The sequence below is a fragment of the Cloeon dipterum genome, chromosome 4 (assembly GCF_949628265.1).
Source record: "Cloeon dipterum chromosome 4, ieCloDipt1.1, whole genome shotgun sequence".
Lineage (NCBI taxonomy): Eukaryota > Metazoa > Arthropoda > Insecta > Ephemeroptera > Baetidae > Cloeon > Cloeon dipterum.
The window spans coordinates 33740467-33762649 of record NC_088789.1 but is presented as its reverse complement, the minus strand read 5'-3'; the positions used below and the strand labels follow the sequence as shown (position 1 = coordinate 33762649).

General features: G+C 38.9%; 3 protein-coding genes and 1 long non-coding RNA gene across 4 annotated transcripts; 2 read left to right on the top strand and 2 right to left on the bottom strand.

Annotated features, from left to right (window-relative positions):
- Positions 1-2349: 2349 nt before the first annotated feature.
- Positions 2350-6315, top strand: LOC135943866 (uncharacterized). Its single transcript, XM_065490531.1, has 8 exons — positions 2350-2407; positions 2462-2745; positions 3002-3113; positions 3169-3413; positions 3463-3528; positions 3587-3635; positions 3981-4277; positions 6029-6315. Exons 1-8 carry the CDS (start codon positions 2350-2352, stop codon positions 6313-6315), a joined length of 1398 nt encoding a protein of 465 aa, XP_065346603.1.
- Positions 6316-12263: 5948 nt separating this feature from the next.
- LOC135941945 (uncharacterized) lies at positions 12264-12835 on the top strand. The gene is made up of 3 exons (XR_010575033.1): positions 12264-12366; positions 12424-12720; positions 12780-12835. It is a non-coding gene; the product is annotated as an uncharacterized LOC135941945 (long non-coding RNA).
- Positions 12836-15361: 2526 nt separating this feature from the next.
- LOC135943058 (uncharacterized) lies at positions 15362-16778 on the bottom strand. Its single transcript, XM_065489451.1, has 4 exons — positions 16692-16778; positions 16303-16575; positions 15672-16250; positions 15362-15620 (listed from the first exon to the last, which is right to left on the bottom strand). The coding sequence occupies exons 2-4, from the start codon at positions 16552-16554 to the stop codon at positions 15492-15494; spliced, it is 960 nt and encodes a 319-aa protein (XP_065345523.1). The 5' UTR covers positions 16555-16575; positions 16692-16778; the 3' UTR covers positions 15362-15491.
- Positions 16779-18056: 1278 nt separating this feature from the next.
- Positions 18057-21656, bottom strand: LOC135943864 (uncharacterized). Its single transcript, XM_065490530.1, has 6 exons — positions 21653-21656; positions 21106-21402; positions 20983-21047; positions 20669-20786; positions 18263-18651; positions 18057-18206 (listed from the first exon to the last, which is right to left on the bottom strand). The coding sequence occupies exons 1-6, from the start codon at positions 21654-21656 to the stop codon at positions 18072-18074; spliced, it is 1008 nt and encodes a 335-aa protein (XP_065346602.1). The 3' UTR covers positions 18057-18071.
- Positions 21657-22183: the final 527 nt, after the last annotated feature.

Genomic DNA, 22183 nt, shown 5'->3' with positions numbered 1-22183 from the left:
GTATTTAGGGGTGCTTATCCCCACCCCCATTCATCCCCATAGCTAGTATTTTGATTATAAGCAACCGCGCCTTAACTGGCACCGCGATCTCTGTTGAATTTTTCAAGTCAAATCTGGGGTTACTCTCCAAATTGCCTCTGTCACGACGATGAGAAAACAATTAACAAATATTTAGGTTCCATTTAAAGTAATTCAAAATCACTCGTTCTACAAATTTTGATGAACAAAATAAAAGAGAATACGAAATGACCACGCATGCCTTTGGAAACAAATTATAAGAGCCCTCTTTGGCCCAAAATGCGAAAGCTGCAAGGATGACGTCAAAAACAGCAAATTAAGCAATTTTCCGAGAATAATAACATACGCCAGCGAGGCCTCATTTTCCGGTGTAACCATATTGCAGACCGGGGACGGTTCTTCACCAACGGAAGTCAGCAGCAGAGAAACAGCTAGAACTTTCTGTATAATTGTAAAATCATGCCCAATTGATATTGTAAATCGCAGCTATTGAGAACTGAAGCCATGTCAAAATTAAGTAGACATGCGGCTGATTGATTGAATAGATTTAAATGACGATAACATTTATTAATTAAAATGCATTCATTTAATAATATTAAAGGAAGTAAAGCAAGAAATTTAATAGAAACTGCGCATAATGGAATAAAAGGCGCAAAATATAGGTAATGTGCGCAGCAAATCGAAAAATCTACCATGACATTTTCCAATATGAAGAGTTAGAGAGAGCGAAATTGATAAAATTATTAATTTGAAAGAGGAAGCAGGATAGGACGTCACTCGAACTGATTTCGAAAGGTATGGTCGCACACACTGCCGAGCCACAATATTATGTGGATTTTAGTTCGGAGTAAGCAATCATTGTGCATAGAAATGAATTTTGGTTTCTGGACGTTGCTTGCGATTTTTGCTCTTCAAACAATCGGGCATGCTAAAAAACAAGTAAGTACATTCCTTAATAAATTATCGGGATCAGGTTTTGATTTAAATTAATTATAGGGAAACAGAATTAAAACCATCAAAATCACATTTAACAAATATAATTATGGTATAATAGGTTTTGGTTTGAAAAAGAAAAAAGTAACTTTAATTTCAATCAGGTCCCATTAAAATTCCAAAATCTCTTCTGCAAAACAAATTCCGAAGAAATTACATCATCACGTGCTGCGGATTTAAAAAATGTCTGCCAACTGCAAATTTAACGGTAAAAAAGACCACTCCAACCAGCAAGGTATGTAATGCTTTAAATTAGAAATTTCGAATCATCATAAAATTGCGTTTTATAACGAAGACCAATAGCCAACTAACAGCAACGTCAACGTTGGCATCGGCAGCCATAGCAGGAAGTGCTGATGGTGAATCATCATTCACAGAACCAATTGATGCCATCACATTACCGGAGTAATATAAAATTGCGATTAAAAATCTCAATGCTCAAGCGGTCGAAAAATCAGGTCACGATTCCGGTCCTAGCCCCCTTGATGTGACAGCTGTTGCAACTGACGTTCCAAATGAGGTCATAACTGACCTTAAAAATGACGTCACAACAAAAGCGACAGAAACGGTGCAAGATGGCACCAAATTACCGACTCCTGAAACCGATGCGGTCTTTCCATCCACGCAGGTGTACCAGAAGACAACCATTATTTCATCAAAAGTTGTATTAACTTCTTCAATATCTTCAACAACTACGCAATCGACGACGACGACGACAACAACAACCACAGTCCGTTTATAACTATTTTTAAAACCACTGGAAATTTATCCAGATGAAAATTACAGCCAATTCCATGCAGTTTATCTTGTGCGGCTTACAACAATTTTCTTGCGGTAATCTATAATTTTTGTTCGTGTTTGTGCCATCAACAATCAACTCTTCTAAATTAGGATCAGTTTCCGATTTACTCGATATGCCGATACATAAAAACCGGGAACTCGGGTGTTATAGTTATAAGCTATAAATTCAGATAAAAAAGCAACTGTTTTTTCCACGGCACGCGGTAGGTCAATTTTTCGCCCGGACTTGATCGGTTACTTTGCCAAATTTCATCCTCTGGAGCATATTTATATATTCGTAGCTTAATTTATTTCTTTAATTTAGAACAATCCAACCCCTGGAGAGCTGGAAAGTAGGTTTTTTACGAACTAACTAACGATACATAATTTTAAATTCAACTCATCAGCCAAAGGCACGAAGAAAACATCAAACTGTGAAACGGAGTATTTTGTTTCAAGCTCTACAGTAAGATTTTTTAATTCTAGCCATGGAAGAATTTTTAATTATTAACTCAGGCAACGAGAAATGAAGCAGCACTGCGATGCAAGGCATTAAACATGACCCTTTTGGCAGTGACCTCTCTCAAGGAAATTGAATGCATGAACAATTTCGAAGGTTTTAATTCACACATGCTAAATAATAATCCATATATTTATGCACCAAATTAAGCCAACAATTTCTGGACAAGTGGATCAAACGAAGATAATAATTGCAATGTGGAGAAAAAGTACGCTTGGTGCTCGACGGGTATCAACATGTCCGAAAATTTGATCGAAACGGAAAAACTCTGGTTGCCACCCAACAACGCGATCCCTTCTACCGCGGAGCGATGTTTGGCCGTTTCTATTTCCAAAGATTCCTCGAAGCAGGGCCTGGTGCACAGAAAGTGTGACGACGCCCTGCCCTTCATCTGCCAGTATTCCGTCGACTGCCCAAAGAGCTGCATCAAAGACGTTCAAATTACAATACATCAATATTCATTAAATTAAGTCAATTCAATTTCAGGACTCTTTGTTCGATTCCTCAGGAAATTTGAAAGGTATATAGGAATTTTATTGAACGTTCAAAAGATAAATTTTATTTTATATCAAGATAAAAAATCTTACGGAATATGGTTTGACGTCGGTTCTTACACCTATCTCTTGGGCAACAAGCCGGTTTGTATCCGAGATTAGCGAGAGTCCAAAGTCTATTTGTATGGCCTAACAGATCACGTGGTTAAACAGTTACCGTCAGTGTTGCGCTTTGGGAATGGAGACGCTGAATATCGACAACGCTGCTGAGCAATTGGGCCTTACTGCCCTGGCTAAGGCAAATAAAGGTTGCTTGGTCATGAATTAAGAAATACAGTCTTAAGTTCCATTTTTAAATTTCAGCTAACTGGACCGCGAATTTCAACTACTGGACGAGTGGCACGGGTAAGGGTGCACCTGAGAAGCAGTGGTCGTGGTGCAAGCCCAATGGACCGACAGTCTTCGCAAAGGGTCTTGTTTGGGAAAAACTCCAACCCGATAATAAAGGAGACAACGAGAGCTGCGTGCATTTCCGCTTTATTTTGAATTCTACGGGAACCATCATGACAGACCGCAATTGCGCAAATAAATATATATTTGCGTGCAAGGTATAGTGTTAAAACTTATTTTGGGCCAAGTTATGATTTTAAATTTCAGAGTGATCTAAAAACTACCCCAAAACCTTGCGTTGCTTCCTGCCCAACAGAGGACTGCAAAAGAAATGTAAAAAATTTATCTATTAAAGATGAATGGATAAATGTGGCATTAATTTAAAATCTAGCCTTCCCTATTTGGCTACGACAGTTTGACTAGTCAGAACTTTTTACGGAGTATAATTCCCTTCTATGTAGTTAAAAAATAATTTTGTATTTTTGCATTGGTATGACCAGATTATTTCTCTTATGGAAACTGGTATGATGGATGTGGTCGGAACTTTCTGACTTACAACTCAAAATTGGTGAGACGTCAAACAATCATTTATAGTTTTACGAAAGTTATCACATAATGATCAATAGTCAAATTGGAAAGACGCCCGCGACCAGTGCTGTTATATAGGCCTGACTCTGGCCTCAATGGAATCAGCGGGAAAGTCGAGTTGCTTTTCCAAAATTGTGTCAAGTACTAATAAAATCTGAGAGCGACGAAATATAGTTAAATATACAAAACAATTCAAGAATATGCTCCGGAGACCTTTGGAGACTTTTGGCTCTCCGGCACTGATCTTGGGTGCGACTCAAACTTCCGTTGGTGCACCCTGAGCCGGGACTTCGTCCACCCTGAGCTCACTTGGAAGGAGGGACACCCGAAACCCGACCTGGACTGCGTTTATCTCGAAGTGAGGAATGAATCCGTGTTGCTGGCCACCGACGACTGCGCCCATAACAAGAGTTTTCTCTGCGAAGTGAGAAAGAAGGCTACCTTCGGAAGGGCCATGCAGACCGAATGTGCAGAAACTTGGGACATCACTGTTGGTAAGCACCCGTAAATTATTTTGTTGAGAGGGGCTAAATGGAAAGTTAAATTCATGCAGAACAAATCGATCTTCTAATGAACGTCACGGCTTTTCTCGCGGCAACAATTTCGCTAAATTTGAAGGTTGATCAGGAATTAATAATAATTATAAATCATAAATAAAAATACGCATTTATAGTGCTTCTTGAAATGCGTCGGAGTGGAAGTTGGAATGGTATTTGAACATAAATTTAAAAAATAGATTTATCAAGTCTCTTTAATGCTTTTTTAATAATATGCTCTTGCCTTATTTAAATTTTAAATTATACACATAATAATTATTGTTCTATAGTTTGGCATTGGGGGATTGGACGCCTTAGCAACGCTGCGACAAATAGAACTCGTGTCCCAGGAGGATCCCGTGGAATTGGAGACGGGATTTGTCGCTTACGATCAATGCAGCGGCATCAGTTTGTGTTTATATTAACTTCATTTCAGATATTCAATTTTAAATTAGAATCAGATGATGAGTGTGTGATTGCATACGAAACTTACAAGTGCGGCCAGGAAAAAGCGCCTAATTTGGTCTCAAAAATCATCACTAACGACTTTGATAACCAGACAATGGTTTTTGATTAAAAATTCTTTTATTTAAGATTTTAATTTTTTGTCTTCTTAAAGCTGTACGCACCAACTCCTTGTGTTTCGGTGCGCCGAACTTGTTGGCTAACGAACACTTTGCCTTGCGTTAAAAACGTAAATTATTGTTGGTTTGCAGGACATATTGTTAAGGAATTTCTGTAAATTGTAGCAAACCGTAATCGACTTGACTAACAACTATACTGGGGCTTGTAATTAATTCTTTAAAAATCCGCTGAAACTATAATTTCGTCAGTTCCAATCCATTCTTGAATAGATCGGATCAAAAAATTCTTGCCACCTAATTTGATCCTTAAGGAATGGATTGGAATTATAAAAAAATTTGGTTTTAGTCGGAATTTAATCTTGTACATAATTATGATTAATTCTACTTCTACAAATCAACAATATAGACAAATTTTCTGACTGTTGGCAACAGGATATTTTACTATGCATTTGAAAACGCAATCGTTGTAAATAATTTCGTTTTGTTTTTCAATTGAAATTTACTCTCTTGCAAATTTAGACTCCGTATCAAGCCTACACTCGTTGCTGCGAACTTGGAATGCGTCTCGTAGAACCTCAGACACTTGCTGATTATCAATTACTTCACACAAAATTTGGTTTGCCATATTCATTAATAATTCCTTTAAATTTAAATTAAATATACCGATTTGTACACATATTTTAACTCCCTCCACGTCCACCACTACGAAGGTATGATAAAAGCCCTTTTTTCCCCAGTCAATAAACACATCTACTTGACCGGGGAAAAAAGGGCTTTTATCATACCTTCGTAGTGGTGGACGTGGAGGGAGTTAATCAAGGAACCAAGCCGCTACAAAATGTAGGGCGAAGCGATTGTTGTGATTTAATTTGAACCGTTGGTCCCCTAGTTAGCCCCCCCCCCCCCTTATACCCTCGCCCCCCAGTATCGACGCTCTCGCAGGCCTCCTTCTAAAATCCCGGCTCCTCTCTCTCTGACAAGCCTCTCCTTCCAGCGCCCGCGCCCTTGTTCCTCATCAAATTATTTTATACTCAACTGTCGAGGAAGTTTTATGTGTGACCAACAAAAAAAAACACTCCCGATGCTGACAAGGAATTATTAAATTATTGTATATATTTTGTGCAGGTGTCAAATCTATTATGACGTTGGGCGACACTGAATTCATCAACCAGACGCACGAGGTGTGGTGTCGCAGCCGCACCCTTTTGCCGGATGCCTTGTATCAAGCGAGTTCCAGATACCAATGCGGTCCGACGTACCTCAAAACGTTAAATAGTGTAATTTATGGCTGCCCACTGGAAATAAATGATACCAAGAGCGCCTTTGGTAAGTCAGCAGTCACTGGAAAAGTGTACCCTGAACCTTCTAAAGTGGTTTCCGATGTACAGACGTATGTCTGCGAGAAACCTTAGAAAAAAATGGAATCAAAAAAAAATAATTAAGAAGAGCACGTTGTTTTTTCGTTGTTTCCTTTTTGGGTGACCACTTTAAAGTTTTCTTATTGTGATTGCAGAGAGTTCTATTTAAAATTTCATATTTTTTCTATCAAAGATCAACATTGCAGAAACTTGTTTTTGGACAAATAAATTAATAAAAAGAAGTACGTAATATTTTTATCTTAGAATAGTTAATTTTGGGGGTAGAAAGAGGCTTAAAACTTAGATATCTAAAGACTTCCGGCGTTCACGAGGCCCAAGAACACCCTTTTTCCGTCCACAGCGATGCTCGTAGGCACAAGGGGTGAGTTTGGGGAGGCTTTGTCACCCTGCGACAGCTTGAAAACCACCCTTTCCCGATTGCGGAAAAACCGGAAGTCGAGCTAAATGGCAAATGGCAGCATTAGCACCGCGCAAAACAGCAGGGAAAACGGATTCGTCTTGCAGAAAAATTTGTTCAGGTCTAGAAAGGGTTAAAAAATATTTAATTGCGTTCTTTTGAACGCTCGGCAGTGACGACTGTCAGCAGAAGAGTGATAAAAATTAAATGTTTCATGAAATGAAAAGCAATATTTGTTTTTTATCTCTGTGCGGTGCAGGTGCAGTGCTGTGACGTATTAATTTAATCATTTATTCAATTAAAAAATTCTGTTCCATTAATATTTTCTTGAATTTTACTATTTTAAGCTGTTGAAATTCAAATTATTTTTAATTGGAGCTTTAAAGCTCGTCTGCAAGCTTCTGTGTATCGCAGCCAAGAGGAGAAAATAAAATAAAACCGCTGATAATTAACCTGAACTGATTACGTGACTATTTTCTAGGAGGAATTTTCTAATTTATTTTATTTAAAAAACTAACATTGTTGTTTGAGGTTGAATTGTGCTCGCCTTTGAGAAGAAGAAGGACAAAAGGACTTCGAATTAGTCAGGGCAGCGATCGGAGCAAAGTCATGCATGAATCACGATTAAATTATTAGAAAATAGAAATTCCCATAATTTCAGTGCGAGAAATAAAACTTGATCATTTAGAAATAATTCAATAATTTTTTAATAAAATGTCTTTAACAATATTATGAAAAACTTATGCAAACACGTGTTCATAGGAGACGTGCAGGTTGCATACCTTTTGCTAAAAGGAATAAATAATATAGTATGGCGCGGACAGGCAGTGAGCTGTGGCCCTACACGCTGCTTTTTAGACCTCTATTCAATTATTAATTCATGTTTAGAGACGGAAAATTGACCAGCAGAGCATTGTGCGGTTGCGGTTTTGGTCCAAAAACCGCAAAATCCACAAAATTTACCATATTAAATGCGACTGTTTCTTTAAAAAAAATGATATTTTTCGACTTCTTTGGTTTTTAGCACCTCCAAATCTTAGGTTCTAACCAACAGAATTGCAAACAATACCCATCGTTAGACTCGCCTCGACCTCCGCTAAACAGCCAAAGTGTTTAGGGGGTGCTTACCCTCATCCCCTTTCATCCCCATAGCTACAATTTTGATAGTAAACGAGCGCCTTTCCTCTGCCACTGCTCTCTGTTACATTGTTCAAGCTGTAAGCCAACTTAGGGGTTTTTCCCACAGTCAGGATAGGAAAACTACAAATTTTTAGGTTTTATTCAGAGTAATTTACAAATTTTGACGAGAAAAATAAAAAAATGACAAAACCACGCATGTATTTGAAAAAAAATTGACAATTTAAAAGAAATAAAATGCAAATTAAAATACCGCTGATATTAAAATGCATTAAATGTAAAAAAGGCCTTGAATATCTGGTCCAGCAGGCGCGCTCAAGCAATCAGATGAGTTTAAAAATCGGGTTCCACTCGGGCAGCAAAAATTGTGCCCGATGAACGCACTAGTGCCTAGCAACCACTAGAGCAAAAAGGCAAAACTACAGCGGATGACGTCAAACAGCAGCTAAACAAATTTCCGAGAATATTGAATGCGTCAGTCAGCAGGCCTTTGTTTTCCGGTGAAACCGACGCGGCCTAGAAAGCATACAGCGCTGCTGCTGACGCAAATGGTTCTTCGACAACGGATGTCAGCGACAGAAAAATCAAAGCCGCTGAAAACGAGAACAGAAAAGCGTCGTAAAAAATAACAATTTATTAATTCTTAAATGATGTTGACAACTTATAAAGATGCATTAATTTAAATTTAAAAAAAGTACAAGACTAAGAAATGATGTACAAGCTGCAATAATACGGATTATTTAAAGGCAGTGCAAAAATTGGAGCAGAAAATGATGATATTGATGCGCTGAATATCTTTAAAATCGTCCACCACAGTTAAAAAATGTACAGCAAGAGTTGACGATATTCGTTTTTTGAAATAGGAAACAGGATGCGACGTCAATGAAACAGACTCGAAAATCGTATAGCCATACTCTACGCAGAGTGAAAATTTTAGTTTGCAAAAAGTGATCAATGCGGCAGAAGCAATGAATTTCGGCTTCTGGACGTTGCTAGTGATTGTAATTGTTCAGACAACAGGGCATGCAAAAAAACCAGTAAGTACACTCCTTAATTAATATTTGGTATCGATTTTTGCCTAAAATGAGAGTTATATATAGGGAAGCAAAATCAAAACCATCAAAATCACATTTAACAAACAAGATTCTGGTAGGTTTTAAGTTGAAAAAGAATTTAAGTAACCTAAATTTCAAACAGGTCCTATTAAAATCCCAAAATCTCTTCTGCAAAACAAATTTCGGAGAAAATACATCATCAAGTGTTGCGGATTTAAAAAATGTCATGGAAACGCAAATGCTACAGTAAAAAAGACCACTCCAACCAGCACGGTATACGCATTAAAGGAAAATTTGAAATCAAGTTAAATTGTGTTTTAAAGCAGACCGACAGCATTCTGACAGCAACGTTCGCGTTGCCAACGGCAACGATGGCAGCCATGATGACAGGAAGCTCTGACGGTGAACCATCGTCAGCGGCACAAACGGATGCCATCACGGCAGCGAGTAAAATAAAAATGCGAATAAAATTCGATGCTCAAGCGGACGAAAATTTAGGTCACGATTCCACTCCTAGCCCCCTTGATGGGACAGATGTTGCACCTGACGGGCCGGTTGAGGCCACAAACGACCTTAAAACTGACGTCACGATGAAAGCGACCGAAATGGCGCAAGATGGCACCAAATCGACGACTCCTTTGATCGATGCGGACTTTTCATCAACGCAGGTTTTCCAGAAGACAACTGCAATTGATGCGATTTCATCAAAAGATGGAATTATTTCACTATCATCAACATCATCCCAAAGGATGACAACAACCACGCCCACTATGAGGACAACAACAACAACAACAGTGCCCAGAATGGCAGCAACTACGCCTACGACGACAACTACGCTAAGGACAACAACAACAACAACCACAGTCCGTTTATAATCTCTTTCTTAAAACCAAAAGGAAAATTTAACAGAAGAAAATTCCAGCCAATTCCGTGCAGTTTATCTTGTGCAGAGTACAAAAATTTTCTTGCGGTATGTTATATATTCTTTATTCTTGATTTGAGCCATCAATTAAATCCTGAAGGAACGAAAAGGGTTAGTTGGCCGATTTACTCAACATGCCGAAACGTAAAAACCGTTACCATGCATATAATATAGTGCCTTTTGGTATAAACCTTAGCAAAGAGTGCTATAATATAAATCGAGATAGGAGATGGGAGCGACACAGCGATAGATAGAAAAATTAATAAGAGACAAGGTTGGAAAATGTGGCACTGTAAAAACAACATAATGAACGGTGTTAATTACGCTCCCGCAGTCGAACGCGAACGGTCCAAAAATTGCCAGACACCAGAGGACCAGATTGGACATTTTTTCCGACCGTAGTTGACGAGAATAAAGTCAGTCCGCGACTTGGGATTAGGAGCGGGCGAATGGTTTCCTTCATGGACCATTTTTGCCATTCTGTCTCGGACTCTTCGAACCTACACAGAAACAATTTATCGGTCCCTTCATAGAGTGATTTTGCTCGCCGCCAAAATCGGTGCTTTGAATTTTTAAATTTTAAAGTAGATTTCGATGGCTAAGGATCAGACAGAAAAGATATTTTATTCAATTTCTGGCTTGAAGATTAAAAAGTAACTGTTTTCCACGGCACGCGGTAGGCCAAATTTTCATCCGTATGAAATCGGCTACTATTCCACATTTCAATCTCCATACAGCAGCAAATATCCTAGCTTAATTCATTTCTTATATTTAGAATAATCCAACCCCAGGAGAGCCGGAAAGTAGTTTTTTTTTACAAAATAACAAATCACATCTAATCTTAAAATAAACGCAGCAAAAGGCACGAAGAAAACATCAAATTGTGAATTGGAGTATTTTGTTTCAAGCTCTACAGTAAGATTTTTTATTCTAATTCGCGATGATTTTTAAATACAAAATCAGGCAACGAGAAATGAAGCAGCATTGCGATGCAAGGCGCTAAGCATGACTCTTTTGACCGTCACATCTCTCGAGGGATTGGAATGCATGAACAATTTTGAAGGTTTTAAATCTATAGCCTTTGGTACGTGAACATTATTAATACTCTCAATGAAGCCAAAACGTACTGGACGAGCGGCTCAAACGAAGATGAAAACTGCAATGTGGAAAAAAAGTACGCTTGGTGCTCGACGGGCTTCGATATGTCGAAAGAACTAATCGAATCGGAAAAACTTTGGTTGCCGCCCAAAAACACGATCCCTTCTGCCACGGAGCGATGTCTGGCCGTTTCTTTATCCTCAGAATCCTCGAAACAGGGCCTGGTGCACAAAAAGTGCGACGACGCCCTGCCCTTCATCTGCCAGTATTCCGTCGACTGCCCAAAGATCTGCAACCGAAACGTTCGGTTTACAAAACATAAACACATATTCATTTAGTTAAGTCTGTTCCATTTCAGAACTCCTTATTTGACTCCTCAGGAAATTTAAAAGGTATAAAAGCATTTTTAAGAGTGATCAAAAGATAATTTAATTAAATATGGAGACAAAAAATCCTACGGAATTTGGGTTGACATCGGCAACTACACCTATCTCTTGGGGAACAAACCAGTTTGTATCCGAGTCTCGCATTGCTCCAAAGTCTGATTTTTTTGCTTGACAGATGACGTGGTTAAACAGTTACCACCAATGTTGCGCTTTGGGAATGGAGACGCTAAATATCGACAACGCAGCTGAGCAATTGGGCCTTACTGCCATGACCGTGGCAAATAAAGGTTAGACCTTTAATTTAATACATGGTCCATGAAAATATTTTGGAATTTCAGACAACTGGACTGCGAATTTCAACTACTGGACCAGTGGCACGTGGAAGGGGGCGCCTGTTAAGCAGTGGTCGTGGTGCGAGCCCAATGGACCAAAGGTTTTCGCAAAGGGTCTTGTTTGGGAACCCTCTCAGCCCGACAACAAAGGAGGCAACGAGAGCTGCGTGCATTTCCGCTTTAACTTGCCTACTAGAGGGGCCTTCATGACAGACCGCAGCTGTTCCAATAAATTAATTTTCGCGTGCAAGGTAAAGACTTGAAATTAATTTCGGCCCAAGAAATTAGGATTTAAAATTTCAGAGCGCTCTAAAAACCACCCCAAAACCTTGCGTTTCTTCCTGCCCAACAGATAAGTGCAAAAGAAATGTAGAAACTATATCTTTAAAAGATGAATGGATAAACTTAGCATTAAATTAAAATCTAGGATGTCCTATTTAGCCCGGACTCTTCGAATCGGCCAATTTTAAAGGGTATATAGTTTACTTCCTGTTGTTAAAAATAAACCTTGTAATTCTGTATTGATATCAAGACTATTTCTCTTATGGATTCTGGTACGATGGATGTGGTCGGAACTTTCTGATTTACAATTCTAAATTTGTGAGACATCAAATAATTTTTAATAGTTGAAAAATTATAAAAAAATGACAACAGTCAAACTGGACAAACGCCCGTAACAGTTGCTGTGAAATTGGCCTTACTCTGACCTCAATGGAATCGGCGGGAAAGTCGAGTTGCTTTTCCAGAATAGTCTCAAGTAAGAAAGAAATCTAAAAGCGTGACGAAATAAGGTTTAATATAAAAACCACTCAAGAATTCGCTCCGGCGACCTTTGGAGACTACTGGCTCTCCGGCACTGATCTGGGGTGTGACTCAAACTTCCGCTGGTGCACCCTGAGCCGGGACTTCGTCCACCCTGAGCTCAATTGGAAGGAGGGACACCCGAAACCCGGCCTGGACTGCGTTTATCTCGAAGTGAGGAATGGATCCACGTTGCTGGCCACCGATAACTGCGCCCAAAACAAGAGCTTTCTCTGTGAAGTGAGGAAGAAGGGTACCTTCGGAAGGGCCATGCAGACCGAATGTGCAGAAACTTGGGACATCACAATTGGTAAATGCCCGAAAATCATTTTGTTTAGAATGGCTAAACGGGAAGTTAATTTCATGCAGAACAAATCGATCTTCTTATGAACGTGAGCGCTTTTCTCGCGGCAACTATTTCGCAAAATTTGAAGGTTGGACAGAAATTAGTGAACATTTCAATCCATTAATAAAAATATGCATTTTTAGTGCTTCTTGAAATGCGTCGGAGTGGAAATTGGAATGGTATTAAAATATATCTTTCGTATTTTTAATACGCTCTTGCTTTACTGAAAATAACAGTTTTAAATCATATTTGTATAACAGGCTCGTAATAATTATTATCCTTTAGTTCGGCATTGGGGGATTGGAAGCCTTAGCAACGCTGCGACAAATAGAACTCGTGTCCCAGGAGGACCCCGTGGAATTGGAAACAGGATTTGTGGCTTACGATCAATGCAGCGGCATCAGTATGTCTATTTTCAAATAATTAAATGCCAGAAATTAATTTTTAAAACAGAATCAGACGACGAGTGTGTGATTGCCCACGAAACTTACAAGTGTGGCCAGGAAAAAGCGCCAAATTTGGTCTCAAAAATCATCACCTACAACTTCGATAACCAGACAATGGTTTGATTTAAAAATTAATTAGTATTCTTGTTTCAACAGCATTATTCTTGCAATAGTCAATAAAATAAATACACATTGAATGGAAATTTTAAAAGCAAGAAATGGCGAACAGTACTAGCAAAATAAAGCTAAAACGATCCTTTGCAAAGTAATATCACGCCGTACTGAGCCGCAAATTAAAATTTTATCACTGATCACTATCACTATACACTTGCCACAAGAATTGAAGGATTGAAATTTTTTCTTCTTAAAGCTGATACCACCAACTCCTTGTGTTCCGGTGCGCCGAACTTGTTGGCTTTCGAACACTTTACCTTGCGTAAAAAATGTAAATTCATTTATTAGTTTTCAGGTCATATCATTTATGATTTTCTTTAAATTGTAGCAAACCTTGATCGACTTGACCAATTATACTGGGGCTTGTAATTAATTCTTTGAAATTCTACTGAAACTATAATTTCGTCTGCTCCAATCCATATTCCTCAGGGTCAAAATAGATATGATAATATAGAACATTAGTGCGCGCCAGAAAAACGTGCGTTTCGCTTTTTGCGCCTCTGGCAGGTCTGCTCTCGCGTCACCATACCACACCCATTTTGACCCTTAGTAATAGATTGGAATAAAAAATGTGGTTTCTAGTGGGAATGAATAATTCTAATTCTACAAATCAACAATTTAGACAAACCGGGAAATTTCAAGACGGTTGACAACAGGATATTTTATTTTGCATATGATCCGAACGCAATTCTTGTAAATAATATTTTCACCATATTTGGCTGTTGAACTTTACGCTCTTGCAATTTTAGACTCCATATATTGCCTACACTCGTTGCTGCGAACTTGGAATGAATCTCGTAGAACCTCAGACGCTTGCAGATTATGTATTACTCACAGCAAACTTTGGTATTCCATGTTATTTTCTTAAAAATTAAATTAACTTTTACAAATATAACGATTTTTCACATATTTGTTTCAAATATTTTAAACTTCACTGTCCAGGAAGATCAACACAAAAATTATAAACCTTCTTTTGTTTCACAAATTGACGCACACGATGTTGATAAGGAATTTAAATTCATGTATTTGGTGCAGCTGGCTATTCTAAAATGATGTTGGGCGAGACAGAATTCATCAACCAGACGCACGAGGTGTGGTGTCGCAGCCGCACCCTTTTGCCGGATGCCTTGTATGAAGCGGCTTCAAGATACCAATGCGGTCCGACGTACCTCAGAACGATACATAGCATAATTTATACCTACCCAGTGGAAATAAATGACCCCAAGACCTCTGCTAAGACCGTAGTCACCGGAGCAGTGTACCCTGACCCTTCTAAAGTGGTTTCCGATGTGCAGACGTATATCTGCGAGAAACCCTAGAAAAAAATTTGTCAAGATGAGCACTATTTTTTTCTTTTTGGGTGACCACTTTTGAGTTTTCTTTTTGTGAAAGCAGAGAGTGTCAGTTTGCAATATTGAATTTTGGCTATTTAAAATTCTATATTTTATTCTGTCAAAGAGTTGATCTACCTTCATTTTGAACAAATAAATTAATAAAAAGTAATATATATGTTTTTTTTATTTTAGTATAGTTAATTTCGTGGCAGAAAGAGGTGCATACAATTTTTATATCTAGACCTTTTTACACTTTGCATATGCGCACACTTTAACAAGTCAAAACTAATTGAATCTCTTGAGATTAACTTCACGTTCTGTTTTATTCGTGTAAATTTCTAATATTTTTAATTCCAAAATTTTTCTGCCTGTTTACTGTTTACTGGCGAGTAAAATAAATCGTCAGACACGGCGAAACGAGAGCAGGCTGTTGACGAATTAGAGCGTTTGTTGAGGCGGCGGCGGCAGCGCTGATAGTGAGAAAGAGCGACGACCTTGTGCCGCGAGAGATTTTTTTATAAAGGCATTCATCCTCAGAGAGAGTGTGTTGGTAGGTTAAGGTCAAGCAAACGATTAAAAAATCTGTTATTTAATATTTATGTCCACTGAAATATATGTTATATTTAAGAAAGAAAAACTCTCAAGTTTCCCATTAACTGTGTTTTAATTTGAAAAAAAAACCAACATAAAAAACGAAAACCATTATGAAAATCAAGAATTATATCAAATACAGCCAGGAGAATCGCAATGGATCATCAAGGTTGTGCTATTTGTTGTTTGCCTAATTGTTTGCGCTTGACTTGTATTCGCCTTTGAGAAGAAAAACGCGGCTGCTTGCGTCGTGCGAGAGCAGCCAAAGGTTATCAGCACGGTCCAGGGCAAAATTAATCGAGTCCACGTCCGTCTCGAACTGAAACATCGATTCGTATTTTATATTTAAACCATTTTTAAGGGTGTTTACCTTGTGCAGTAACTCCTCCTTGAACGGACCTTTCGCGTCCCAAGCGGTAACCCTTTTCTCCGTCTCGTGGACAAAGTACAAAACTCCCTTGCTGTCGATGAGCATCCCTTTCGATTCGGAAGACAAAGTGCCAATTTTTGTGACGGTGGTTGGCGTCGTGGAATCGTCAGCGAGAAAAACTTCCCGGCACTGGAAGCTGCACGCGTAACCAAACAGACCTTTCTGCGGCGAAATGAGTATCCAAGCCAGGTCCTTGATTCCCTGACCCTGATACGAAGGGTCAGTCATCGGATCAGAGGACGGTACCGTCTTGTTTTCATTTAAAACAAAATAGAAAAATTTTCCAGTCCATTCCGAGACGACGGCCACTTTGTCGCCAAACACATCAGCAATCGTGACTATATTCCTCGGGTTTCCCGCCAGAGGGTGCACGAGCAAAAGGGAGTCGTTGTTTTTCAGGTCGAAAATCCGAAAGGTCAGTGGGCAGTTTCGAGAACCTCCGTCCAGCACCCACAGCCGGCCCAATTCGTCCGTTTTTAGGTCAATCACGCTCTGCACTGCGTCGCAATTTTCACCAATCTGCGGAAATAAAAATTAAACAACAGGAAATTTTGAATTAAAATCATTCCACCTCCTCCTGAAGAGGGTGAAATCGAGGGGAAGGGTTGCTCTTGTCACCGCCAGGCAGCCGCGCGAAAGTCAAACGAGCTTTAGTTCCGCTTGAACTATTGTTCGGAAAGCCGAAGAAAATCCTGTCGCCGTAAAGAACCATGCTGGAAGGCGCTTCTTTGGAAAATTGGGTTTCGTTCCACTCGTAGACTCGAGAGAAGGCCGCGGACATGCCGAACAGCAGCGTCCCGATTATTAAGGAGGACAAATTCATTTCCAGAGACGGAAAATCGACCTGCAAAAATATTTGCGGTTTTAAAAAAAAGATTTAAGGAACAAATAAAAATACGGGTTTAAAAATTGTACGTGTAAATTTGATAAATCGGTACGAACAAATTTGAATAGATTTACCTTTGAAATGTATTTATTTCAAGTTGTGCTGGCGTTTCGGAGCAACTGTGAAGAGAGCGAGAGAGCCGCAGTGACTGCGAATGATGCTGATTGATACGTAACGATTATCGGCTTCTTTTTGCGTAGTTAAATTTTTGAACTTTGCCCCAAGTAGAGAGACTCGCGCGATATCAAAGATTTTTTGTGACAGCGATACTTTTGCCGCCTTTTGTAACAAAAAAGTGGTATATAACACAAGCAAAAGTAAATGTTCTAAAAAAATATCTATTTTTTTCGCAAGAAATTATTGAACTAATAACGGCAGATTTTTTACTTTCAAATATATCCTTCAATTCGCGTTATTTGAAACTTTGCAACTCTTTATCTCGGCTTCTAAGCATCCCAGTTGCAAAAACTAACCTCCGTTGGACTCGTCTCAATCTCGTCTGAGCAGCTGAAGGGTTCAGGGGGTGCACACACCCCTCTAATTTCACCCTCTTTGCTGCTATTTTGATAATAAGCGACTACCGTCTGGCACCGCTCACTATTGCATCTTTACAGCTTAACGGCAACTTAGGGGTTGAACGCAAACACCCCTTAACCTTTCAGCTACTCAGAGCTGGTTGAGACGAGTCTAACGGGGGGTGATTTTTGTAATTCTGATGCTGAAAACCCAAGATTAGGATTCACAAAAATCACAAAAATTGACATTTTTTTGCGTTTTTTGAATTTTTTAAACTATATCTCGGGTTCAAAGCATCTCAATTTCAAAAACTACCCACCGTTAGACTCGTCTCAATTAGTTCTGAGTAGCTGAAAGGTTAAGGGGTGTTTGCTCTCAACCCCTATGTTGCCATACACCTTTAAAGTTGCAACACTGAGCGTGGCGACAGGAATGATAATCGCTTTTATCAAAATTGCAGCAATGGGGATGAAATTAGAGGGGTGTATTCACCCCCTTAACACTTAAGCTGCTCAGAGTGGGTGTAGAAGATTGAAACGGTTGGTAGTTTCTGCAATTGAAATGCTCAGAACCTGAGATCTAGAGTTGCAAAGTTTCAAAAAACGCAAAATTAAGGAATTTTTCACTTTGAAATTTTTGTTAATTTTAAATGAGAGTTTTAACTATCAGAATTCAAAAACTACCCCCCGGTTATACCCTAAATATATGATTATCAGGCCTGGAACTGATTCACTTACACAATATAACAAAAAACATTTTTTTTATTTAGTTTTTTAATTAGCACACAGGATAAAATATTGTCAAGAAGCTAAAATCATTTTATCAGGACGATTTCATCACTTTCCTTGACGTGCAACTTGAGAAACTCAGTTCGTGCCATTTCCAACTGAAATTTATAAAGAATCAGAATTACCGCGTGTTTTTTTTAAGTATTCATTTTATTTAAAATAATTACAATCGGTGCTGTTTGAGCCTCGATGAAGGAAGAAGTGGCTGCTGGCGTCGTGCGAGAGCAGCCAAAGGTTATCAGCACCGTCCAGCGCGTAAATAATCGAGTCCACGTCAGGCTCGAACTAAAACAAAAATTATAAATATTTTCCTGTAAATGATAGACACGAAACTATTTTACCTTGTGAAGCATTTCCTCGTTGAACGGAATTTTCGTGTCCCAAGCGGTGACGCATTTCTCCTTCTCGTGGACAAAGTACAAGACTCCATTTTTGTCCATGAGCATCCCTTTCGAGTCGGAAGACAAAGTGCCGATCGGCGTGACGGAGATCGGCTTCTTGGTGTCGTCGACGAAAAATATTTCGCGGCATTGGAAGCTGCACGCGTAGCCGAGCAGATTGTTCAGCGGCGAAACGATCATCCAAGCGGCGTCCTTGACCCCGCCCTGACCCTTAGAGAACGGGCCAGTCTTCCGGTCGATGGTCCTCGCCTTGTTTGCTTTAAGGGCGAAAACGAAAAACTCGCCGGACCACTCGGAAACGAGCGAAAACGTGTCGTTTATTTTGGCAACTAGATGAGCGCAATGTGCAATGCAGAGATCTCATTGGAAATAAAATAGTATACGCTTTAATTTTTAGAAATAGAAAGCCTATATATAAAATCAAGAATGTTAGACTTCCGTTCGAGAAGCCGCGTTATGGTGCGCTGCCAGTACGGATTAAATCTCGTTTCCCTCGAAACGGTTGAAGAACTGAAGTGCATAGTAGATGCACTGTTGGGTGATTTTATAAAAAAAATATCATTCAATACCACTCTTTTTGTTTTAATTTCAATAAGGAGGGATGTAAACAGGCCGATGGGACTTTGGCTGTCCGGAAGCAGGAAAGGAACGGCGTGCGATGGCTCTCGTTGGTGCACATCGAACGCCGAATTCAATATTTCGCAGTGGGCTTGGTTCGGAATCTTTTAGTATCCGTTCCTCTCCATCTTTTATTATCGTCAATTTATTAACCATGAGGTATGAACTTCCATAAAAATCCAATTAATTTTGACTTTTGCTTCTAGCAAAAGTGTGCAAAGTTAAAAAAGTTTGGAAAACGAAATCAAGAAAAAATTTAGCAATTTTAAGCCGCCACCACGAAATTAACTATTTATTCTCTTCATATTATTGATACATATATATATCAGTTTTCAAAACTGCAGTTTGTACAATTTTTAAAGAACAAAACATAGCATATGAAATGTGCGATCATATAAATTGATTATTTCATGTTACAAACCAAACAATTTGCATTCAAAATAAGAAAAATCAATCAAAAGTAATCAAACATTTTAAGAACAAGCAACGTGCGCATCTTGATTGCTTTCAAGATTCAATTTTTGCTAAGGTTTCTCGCAGATATACCGCTGAACATCATTAACAACTTTTGAAACGTCAGGGTACACATCTCCAGTGACTTCTTTCGATATGCTCTTGGGATCAGCTATATAAAGTCCTATAGATAACAAATCATACGCCCATGTATTTGGATCAATTCTGAGGTGTGATGGATTGCAGTAGTATCTTTGTTTCGGATCGTACATGTCATCTGCCAAAACAGTGCGGCTGCGACACCAAACCTCGTGCGTCTGGTTGATGAATTCTGTATCGCCAACCATCATTAAAGAGTAATAACCTGCACAAATCAAAGGTGGTTTATAATTATTTTCGTGTTTGGCTTTATGACATGATGTTTTTGTGCCGTATATAATTGTTATTATTATTTTTAAGGAAATAAAACATATAGAAACCATACCAGTAGTTAATGTTATAAATTCAATATCAGCTTTTGTCTGAGGTTCTATGAGATACATTCCAAGTTCGCAGCAATGAGTGTACGCATCATACGGAGTCTAAATTTGCAAGAGAGTGTTTAAATTTCAATTGGCAAACATATGGCGAATATTTACCGTTTTTGCATTTTGTTTGGTCACATAAAATGTCCTGTTTGATCCACCAGGTCTCGCAATGGTTCCAAATCGGTCTATATTTAATGCTGATTTGTAAAACCAAATTTTTCAAATCAAGTGTCACTAAAACCACATTTTTGTAAGATACGATCGATTCCTGAGGATCGAAATAATTAAAAAAAAAAGATTTCACAACTCAGGAATCTCGAGAGGAATTTATCAAACGCGATTTCAGTGCATTTGTAAAGAATTAATTACCTTCATCATTTTTATACAATAAGTCTATTGCCGTTTGCTACAAATTAACATTAAATTTTTAATAATACGTCCTGCAAACCAATGAGTGAATTTACGTTTTTTACGCAAGGAAGAGTGCTCGAAAGCCAACAGGTTCGGCGCACCGGAACGCAAGGAGTAGGTGGGTACAGCTTTCAGAAGACAAAAAATTCAGATATTATATCAATTACACTTTTTATCAAACCATTGTATTATTATCGTAGTTGTTCGTGATGATTTTTGAGACCAAATCAGGCGCTTTTTGCTGGCCGCACTTGTAAGTTTCATAGGCAATCACACACTCGTCGTCTGTTTCTATTTTAAAAATGAATTCCTGCCATTTATTTGAAAATAGACATACTAATGCCGCTGCATTGATCATAAGCCACAAATCCCCTCTCCAATTTCGTGGGTTCCTCCTGGGACACGAGTTCTATCTGTCGCAGCGTTGCTAAAGCGTCCAATCCTCCAATGCCAAACTGAAGAAAAATAATTGTTTATAATCTGTTTTATATGAATTAAAATCCAACAGGAGATTGGATTAAAAATGAACATGTGCAATTTTCAATTTTGTTTTCAATACCATTCCAATTTCCACTCCGACGCATTTCAAGAAACACTAAAAAGCGTATTTTTATTTATGATATCTATGACGAGAGTTAATTTTTAACCAACCTTCAAATTCAGCGATATAGTTGCCGTGAGAAAAGTGGTCACGTTCATTAGAAGATCGATTTGGTCTGCATATAATTGGTTTTCCATTCAGAATTTCTCAAAGGAATGAATTCCGGGCCTTACCAACGGTGATGTCCCAGGTTTCTGCACATTCTGTCTGCATGGCCCTTTGGAAGGTAGCCTTCTTCCTCACTTCGCAGAGAAAACTCTTGTTTTGGGCGCAGTTATCGGTGGCCAGCAACGCGGATCCATTCCTCAGTTCGAGATAAACGCAGTCCAGACCGGGTTTCGGGTGTCCCTCCTTCCATTTGACCTCAGGGTCGACGAAGTCCCGGCTCAGGGTGCACCAGCGGAAGTTTGAATCACACCCCAGATCTGTGCCGGAAAGCCAGAAGTCTCCAAAGGTTGCCGGAGCAAATTCTTTAATTTTTGTGTATTTTAAACTTTTATTATTTCGTCACTCTCAGATTTTGTTCGTACTTGAGACTATTCTGGAAAAGCAACTCGACTTGCCCGCTGATTCCATTGAGGCAAGAGTCAGACCAATAGCACAGCAACGGTTACGGGCGGCTATCCAGTTCGACTTTTGATAATAATTAGAGTAAATCAATGACAATAAATTTGATGTCTTACCAATTTAGAGGTGTAAGTCAGAAAGTTCCGACCACACCCATCGTACCAGTTTCCATAAGAGAAATAATCTGGATAACGAAAAGTACAGTATTCAAAAAGGTTTTTTCTAACCTAAATTATCAATACTCCGTAAAGTTTTCTCATTCGTATTTAAGTTTGTGTCAAAGAGAGAATCCTAGAGTTATGATTGATGCTACATTTATAGATTAATTTTAATTAATATATATTTTACATCTTTTTCGCATTTTCCTATAGGGCAGGAAGCAACGCAAGGTTTTGGGGTGGTCCTTAATGCACTCTGAAAATTAAATTCATAGTTTTAGGGCCTATATAAATTTCAAGCAATACCTTGCACGCGAATATATATTTATTGGCGCAGTTGCGGTCCGTCATGATGGTGCCAGTTGTGTTCAAAGTAAAGCGGAAATGCACGCAGCTCTCGTTGCCTCCTTTATTATCCGGTTGGAGGTTTTCCCAAACAAGACCCTTTGCGAAAACAGTTGGTCCATTTGGCTCGCACCACGACCACTGCTTCTCAGGCGCACCCTTCCACGTGCCACTGGTCCAG

Excerpts from the sequence above, each read along its gene's own strand:
- LOC135943864 (XM_065490530.1), bottom strand. Across the intron at positions 21,048-21,105 it reads AACCTGGGACATCACCGTTG|ACCAAATCGATCTTCTAATG; the intron begins GTAAGGCCCGGA and ends AATTATATGCAG. Across the intron at positions 20,787-20,982 it reads CTATATCGCTGAATTTGAAG|TTTGGCATTGGAGGATTGGA; the intron begins GTTGGTTAAAAA and ends ATTTTTCTTCAG.
- LOC135943866 (XM_065490531.1), top strand. The coding sequence starts at position 2,350 with ATGACCCTTTTGGCAGTGACCTCTCTCAAGGAAATTGAATGCATGAAC. Across the intron at positions 2,408-2,461 it reads ATGCATGAACAATTTCGAAG|CCAACAATTTCTGGACAAGT; the intron begins GTTTTAATTCAC and ends CACCAAATTAAG. Across the intron at positions 4,278-6,028 it reads AACTTGGGACATCACTGTTG|GTGTCAAATCTATTATGACG; the intron begins GTAAGCACCCGT and ends TATTTTGTGCAG.
- LOC135943058 (XM_065489451.1), bottom strand. The coding sequence starts at position 16,554 with ATGAATTTGTCCTCCTTAATAATCGGGACGCTGCTGTTCGGCATGTCC. Across the intron at positions 16,251-16,302 it reads TTCACCCTCTTCAGGAGGAG|ATTGGTGAAAATTGCGACGC; the intron begins GTGGAATGATTT and ends TTATTTCCGCAG. Across the intron at positions 15,621-15,671 it reads AGGAGGAGTTACTGCACAAG|TTCGAGACGGACGTGGACTC; the intron begins GTAAACACCCTT and ends TCGATGTTTCAG.